Below are 7,499 nucleotides of genomic sequence, written 5' to 3' on the forward strand. Positions count from 1 at the left end.
ACAAGCATGCATACACGTGCATACATATAAACACGCGCATGCACGTGCACTGCCTTCCAGCTGATCCTCTGGCCTCCTCGGTCACCTGCAGAGCCAATTGGAAGAGCAAAACCCTGCGCCATCCAGACTGATAGGTGTGACAGGTAGAAGGTGCTGTGAGCACAGTCGGCACTGCCTGGTAGGGAGATGACAGAACCATCTGGGGATGAGGTCCTATCAGTGTCCAGGCTAAGAACTGGCCAGAACGACTCTAGTCTTCAGGCCATATCATCAGGCTGGGGTGCTCACCAGCTGGTGGGTGTGGGTGGGCCCCAGGAAAGCAAGACATTACGGCAAGAAAGCAGGTCCCCAAGTTTATTGAAAAAGGGGAGACAAGAGGCCAGAGAGGCAGGGGGAACAGTCTTACAGTGCTCCTTCCAGGGAAGGAAGGCCCTTCTCCCCAGGAGGGGCAGAAGGCTGAGACAGGGGAAGGAATGGGTCTATTCCCCAGCCGCAGGCCCCTTTCCAGTGGGATGAGAGGTAGGGAGGAGCCGCTGGTGGGAATGAGCTGATGGTGTATTCTCAGAACACAAGGGGAAAAGCCAGCGATGTGCTGCTGTTCTCAGTTGAGGGTTGGGCAGTGGCACATCTGGCAGGCAGAAGGGGCTCCCCTGGCTCTCTTTGGGCCACTTAACACCTCCCCTGGCCGCATGAGCCCCCTCCACAGGTGGTGTTCAGCTGGCCACAGGGCTTGCACAAGCCGGTGCTCACCACCAGGTTCCCGTTGCAGGGGGCGCTGCAGACGCTGCCTGTCACCGGCCGGGAGCCGGACACACAGAGGTCCCCGCACACAACCCCACCCCGGGAGCTGCTGACACCTGTGGGAACAAGGGCAGGATCAAGAGACCCCTGCTGGTGGCTGTCCCATCCAGCCACCTTCCTTTGGTCTGTCTGATGTGTTGGCCATCCAGGGAAGAATGTGAGGAACTTCCAGTTCTATTCTGAAGGTGTGGAGGGAACACTAGCCTGGGAGCCAGCAGACCGGGGTTCTGGTCCTGGTTCTGCCTTGTGACCTTGGGGATACTCTATCTGTCCCCCAGCTTTCTCACCTATACAAGGTGAAGGTTATGAGTATCATCTGAGGTCCCTTCTTGCAGTGACATCTTATTATTTTTCCCCTCCTTAACACATTGATGCTGTGAGGTTCTTTCTGCCAGCTAACCTTAGTCTCTCTTGTCGCATGACCAATCTATCCTCTTTACTGGGGGAATTATTGGAAACACTCCCCCCAAAGTCTCTGTATATACTCATAGTCAAGAAGTCCTTTGTCCCCAGTCTACGTGTTCCTTTTCAGGGTTCAAGATACTTACAGACATTCACAGCTTCAACACCTTCACACAGCCTGAGTGGGGAAAAGGTAAGGAAGGGGAAGATGAAAGAAGTCAGAATGAAGTCATTGAATCTCCCCTAGGGGCTGACATGGGTCATCTCAGGGCTATTTCTGACCCACATTTATGCCCTTGTGCAACTTAGAAAAAGTTGCCTTTCTGGCAGAAGCAATGTCAGGTCACACTATTTAGCAAGCAGAGTATGGCTGGATTTCAGCTCTCACTTGTCTCTCAGCTGTCATTTGTCTTTGTGCAGTGAGCAACCTGAATAACCATATTTGTCAGGTCTGGATAGGCTCAACCTTCAGAAGGGGAAGGCCCTCTTGGGAAGACGAGGTCAGGGGTAGAGTTTGGCCAGCAACCCTGCCCTAGAATAGGTGATGTCCTAGAAACCAGACAGGGTATGGATCTCGGAAGAGTTGAGAATGAGACAACTTGAAGATATGGATCTCGGATTCATAGAGGCAAGAATGTCGCCTGAGCACTGAGACTGAGATAGGGAAAAATCAAAGGTGGGCAGGTCTATGCAAGTGGAGTGCTTAGGGCTGGGCTGGACCCACCTCTGCTCCTCGCCCTCCAGCAGGCGCCTGTAGGTGGCGATCTCAATGTCCAGGCCCAGCTTGGAGTTCATCACCTCCTGGTACTCCCTTATCAGGCAGGCCATGTCCTGCTTGGCCTTCTGCAGGGCGCCCTCCAGCTCAGCCAGCTTGCAGCGGGCGTCGCTGAGGGCTGCCTCACCCTGCTGCTCAGACTGGGCCACTGCAGCCTCCAGCTTGGAGTTCTGGGTATGGAGAGGAGAAAGTGAAGTTTAGTTTCCTGAAATCCCAGCCAGTCTCCAATAGGATCATTCAACTTCTATCTTAAAATACTGTCTCCCCAATCAGCTTCCTAAACCTTTCTTCCCTCCTCACTTATACCACACACACACACACACACACACACACACACACACACACACCCCCCACATAGATACTCACACACACCTTGGCCAAGACAATCAGAAATATCTCAGTAGATTCCTCATCTTACCCTGTCACCCTGAGATTGCACTGGGAAGACTTTTCCAGAATCTGATTCAAATCCCTCTGCTGAGGGCTAACTCCAGTCTCTTCCTACACTGAGGGGTGGGCCGGGTACCCATACCTGGCACTTGGCATTCTCCACCTCGGCCGTCAGCCTCTGGATCATGCGGTTTAGCTCATTGATCTCCTCCTTAGTGCGGCGCAGGGTCTCCCCGTGCCTGATCACCGTGGCTTTCATCTCCTCACACTGCAGGAAGCAGAGATGCTCATGAGGCTCAGGATGAGACATCCCATTCATTCGGGACAGCACAGACGATCACACAGATTGTGCAGCACTCGGTCTGTGCAACCACATGTGGCAGTCCTGCTACCCTAACCTGAGAGCTATTGGCTTTTCTGTTACCATCCTTAGGGATCGGAATCCCCAGACAAAGAAGCCTTTTCTACTAGATACCTCACATCCCTCCCACTGCCATGTCTAGCAGGCAGGTGTCCTGTGCTGCTCACCTTGCTGCGGTACCAGGACTCAGCCTCGGCCCGGCTGCGGGTGGCGATGTCGTCGTACTGTGCCTTGATCTCGGCGACGATGCAGTCCATGTTCAGGTCCCGGCTGTTGTCCAGCTTGACAACCACGGAGGTGTCTGAGATGTGGGACTGGAGAATGCGGATCTCCTGCAGGAGGTGGGGAAAGGAAGGACAACTCACTTATCTGGGCTTCTCCTAATCCCTGGATGCCTATCATCCTTTTGGCTCATCGGGAGCAAACCTCTCATGTTTGGAGAAACAAACCTGATGAAGTCGCATAACTTTCTGCACAAATAGGAAATCTCTTTAGAGGAAAACACAACCATTTCTCAACTGCTTGCTTTTGGAATTATTTAGGCCCATGTGCAGCCAGCATGGTCCAGATGCTTTCCAGGGGCTCAGACCCTGTATGGGGGCCTCTTTCCCTTCTCCTAGACCAGCCCCATGAAGGAAGGCTATTGCTGCCAGAGAAAGTCCTGGGCCAGAGCAATGGGTTCAAGTCTGTCTGATGCTGTGTGGGGTCTACGCTGCAGTCCACTGGCTCGGGGGAAGGATGCAGGGCAGCTTCCCAGGGCACAGTTGTCTGGGGTGCTCACTCTCCTGCCCCTTACTAAATTTGTTCCCTTTTGGTGCTCCATCCCTTTGCCTCCCTGCTCCTTCCCTCTCCTTGCTCCCTGCCAACCCTCCAGCCGTGAGCCTGGGTTCATATGTCAGCAGGCCTGGTTCATGCCTGTGGGTGTCTGGGCAGGGGGTCAGGGATCCCATGGGGGGATCTGTGCCCACCATGGCTGAGAGCCCCTCACCTCCTCGTACAGCCGCCTCAGGAAGTCAATCTCCTGGATCAGGGCCTCCACGTTGGCCTCCAGGTCTGACTTGCGGAGGTAGGCACAGTCCACATCCTGTGTGGGGTAGAAGGGACTGTGAGGCCGGCTCTCCTCAGAGGGCTCTGAGGACCTGGCTGCCATGTGGCAAGACAAAGAGGATGGGTGGTGGGACTCAGGGCGAGCTCAGTGCCAGCTGGGCTTCACTCACCTTCTTTAGAGCCACAAACTCGTTCTCTGCTGTGGCTCGAAGTGCAACTTCTTCTTCATACCTGAGTTGAGGAGGGAGAACATGACCTTGTCTGAACAGCTCTTGATCTTGGCCATGAGCATGCGTGCAAAGGAGCCTCCTTCCTAGACCTCCCCTTGCTCATCTCCTGCCCCCAAGTGAAATGGGTGGGGCTCTGGAGGAACCAGGCTGCTGGCCCGGGCCTACTGGGACGCACTGGAGAACTGAAGCACCCACTCCCCTGTTTTGTCGGAGGTTGGGAGGACAGGAATCTGGAAGCTGAGTGTGTGAATGATTGTGGTTGGGAGTGCGAGGTGCTATTTTTCTCACCCAGGTCTCCATCTTCTCTTCCTTCGAGCCCTCCCCTACCCTCACTCAGCAGCAGGTGGTGGGATCCTCACTCTGTCTCTCCCCTCCTGGCCTGAGCTGTGGGTGGCAGCTCAAAAGATAGGGAGGGAGGGGTATGCTGGGCCTGGGGAGTCCATGGAGAGAATGTTACTGAAGGAAGCTGGCCACCCCTCAAAACAGATTCCTTCTGAGGATCCAGTGCATATTCTTCATATCATACATCACACTTTGTAGCTGAAGGGCTAGATTTATAACTCTGTCTTGCCTGCCTTCCAGCAGACTGCAGGCTCCACTAGGACCCGCACTGTGTGGATTGCGTGGCCCTGCGTCACTAGCACCAGCACAATGTGCTGGCATGTGGTAGGTGATCAGATTGTGTTAGCCGAGTGAGAGAGCAAACTTAGGAAGACACATGTCCAGGACTTTGAGAGCTGGTCTCAAAGGAACCAAGGAATACAAGTTTTTGTGAAAAATGAATGGAGAAAGGGAGAGAGCATTGTTTCCCTGATCTGCTGGTGGAAAGACAAGCTGAGCCTCCATCCCCCACACCCAAGGGACCCCTGTGTCTCGGTACAGGTTCTTCTCCACTCTCAGGCAGAGATGCCAGCTGCAGACTGGACACTCCTCTGGGCTCAGGGAGCTGCCACCATGCTCTTTCCTGTGCCCAGCATCCCTCTTGCCCTCACTCACTTCTTCTTGTAGCCCTCCAGCACCTCCTGCACGTGGTTGAGCTCTGAGGCCAGCCTCCCACTGTCGGCCTCCACGCACTCGGCCTCCCGCCGCAGAGTCTCGATGTAGCCCTCGAACAGGGGCTCCAGGTTGCTCTGGCAGCACTCGCGGTTCTGGAAGAACTGCAGCTTTGTCTCCAGCAGCTTGTTCTGCTGCTCCAGGAAGCGCACCTGCCACCCAGAGGCAGAACCTAAGAATCTCTTCTTGCAGCATCATAGGGCAAGAGGGGTTCCCAGCACCAGGGCCTGAAAGTCCCCAACTCTCTGACCCAGAGTCTTCCCTGGAAGGGGTTATGTCATCTCTCTCAAAAACGCCACCAGGGCTTAACCAGTTCACCACCTGGAAGCTCTTCCTGGGAGTTAATCTCTTCTAAGTCAGTTTACCTGGTGTCATGGAAAATGCTTGGAGTCCAGATTCTGCTGCCACTTGTTAACAATGTGCCCCTGGGTAAAGCACTCACCCCCTCTGTAGACTGGGGAGGTTAAAGCTCACCTTACTATGAGGATTAAAAGAACCCTTTAACAGAAAGGAACCCCACACTGAACACTTACTGCTGTTCAATCACACCGAGCCAGGTGGACCTTTTTAGAAAGGCAGACTGTAGAAGTTGAAAAATAAAGCATGTGCCAATTATTCAAACCCTATAACAACAATGCAATTAGAATAATAGTCACCTGGAATATGAGAATAGGAATGTCCTATGCTCCAACTCCCTCATTTTACTGATGAGGAATTGGAGGCCAAGGAGGTTCCCGGACTGCCTGAGAGCTCACAGTGGCAGAGAAGAGCTCAAACCCTGATCTTCTGCTCTGCAGGGGCGTCTTCTCTCACTTTGATAATTATAGGAAATTTTCACAGCCATGAGGTTGGCCCATACTCCACTCAGCTTCTTTTGTCTAATAAGTTGGCCACACCCTTAGTAAGTCCTATCTTATGCTATTCTTGGTTTCTCATGCTATTAGAAATTCCAGATTTTTTTTTTTTCAGATCCTTTCTGGTGGGCATCTCTCTAGTGTGACTTCTCTCTTGAGGTTTTGGCTCTGGAGGGCTTTTTCCAACCCCAGAACATCTTCCTAGTCAGAGCCTTTTCTCCCAGTCTCTCACATCACTGCCACAAGGTGGTTGCCTGGATTCGGTGGAGAAGGTGCCTGCAGACTCGAGTTGGACACTGACTCCACAGATGAGTTCAACCAAATCCAGACTGTGCACTGCCTGCCTCCCCATAAAGCCCGTGAGGACGGGGACCATGTCTCTTGCTCACCCCTGGATCCTGAACCCCAGGAGCAGTGGCTTGGACAAACTACTCTAGCCCCGGCTCAGTGGCCAAATCACTGTGTGGTATAGAAAGAGCTCTGTGCCGTCCATGAGATCTACTTCCAGACCGTCTTCCAGCACCACACTTACTAGCCCTGCCTTGATGGAGAGAGCACCTCCTTGGCATTTAAGCAGTTATTTGGCTTCAAATGCCCTGAGCTCCCACAGAGTGATCCTTTGCTCACTAGGTGATATTATCACTCAGTATGGAAGGCTCTGCCTCTCGTTCTGCTTTTGTGTTTTCAGTTAATCTCCTCCATCAGTCTGGCAGCTCCTGGCCCTGTTTTTGTTTTCTGTCTGTGTCCTAGAAATATGACTACCTTTCCCTTTGGCCTGGGAACTTCTGTGGGCAAGTTCTTGCTTTTGACTTCCCTGTCAGTGCCCAGCCTGAGTCCTGAACATGAGTAGGGGTTCAGGAAGGGTATGATCCAGGACACCCACCTTGTCGATGAAGGCCGCGAACCTGCTGTTGAGGCACTTGATCTGCTCCTTCTCCTCCTGCTTCACGCACTGCGCGTTGGGGTCGATCTCCAGGTTGAGGGGCGTGAGGAGGCTCTCGTTGACCGACACGGTGGTGATGCATGGGGGGCTGGGTCCACACACACCCCCGGAGCGGTAGCCAAAGCTGCGACCACAGGAGCCAGCGCGGAAGCCGCCGCACACACTGTGGCTGCCGAAGCCCCCGGAGAGGCCGCGGTAGCAGGAGATGCCACGGTAGGGGGCGGCGGTGATGCAGCAGCGGCCGGGCCGGGGCCCGCAGGCGGAGACGCAGCTGAAGTTTCCAGGGCGGAACCCACAGCCCATGGAGATGAAGCCACAGGTCATGATGGAGGTTAGGAAGTGTCTGAACAGTGGAGAAGGATGTTCAGAGGGATGGAGGATGGAGCCAAGGTCCCGTGCTCCCTGGCAGATGGCAAGCCCTTTTATGTGCCGGGAGCAGCTGGCGTTAAAAGAGGGAGCAAAGAGACAATAGCTGAATTTTATTGGCTTGGCATCACCCTGGCCTCTTAAGCTAGAACCCTGCTTGCCTCTTCAGTGTGGCTGCATCAACAATCCCTGGCCACCGGCCTTGTTTCATCTTCAAAGCCCTTTACAAGCTTGCTCCTTGCTCCTGCCCCTCCCATTGGAACTGTGGAGCCGGAGA

The 7,499-nt window shown here is 53.9% G+C and overlaps 1 protein-coding gene across 1 annotated transcript; it reads right to left on the bottom strand.

The window, feature by feature from the left end:
* Positions 1 to 340: 340 nt before the first annotated feature.
* Positions 341 to 7,253, bottom strand: LOC103238346 (keratin, type II cuticular Hb3). The gene is made up of 9 exons (XM_008003329.3): positions 6,797 to 7,253; positions 5,003 to 5,211; positions 3,947 to 4,007; positions 3,718 to 3,813; positions 2,897 to 3,061; positions 2,511 to 2,636; positions 1,928 to 2,148; positions 1,350 to 1,381; positions 341 to 857 (listed from the first exon to the last, which is right to left on the bottom strand). The coding sequence occupies exons 1-9, from the start codon at positions 7,178 to 7,180 to the stop codon at positions 670 to 672; spliced, it is 1,482 nt and encodes a 493-aa protein (XP_008001520.2). The 5' UTR covers positions 7,181 to 7,253; the 3' UTR covers positions 341 to 669.
* Positions 7,254 to 7,499: the final 246 nt, after the last annotated feature.

The sequence above is a fragment of the Chlorocebus sabaeus genome, chromosome 11 (assembly GCF_047675955.1).
Source record: "Chlorocebus sabaeus isolate Y175 chromosome 11, mChlSab1.0.hap1, whole genome shotgun sequence".
In the NCBI taxonomy this organism is placed as follows: domain Eukaryota; kingdom Metazoa; phylum Chordata; class Mammalia; order Primates; family Cercopithecidae; genus Chlorocebus; species Chlorocebus sabaeus.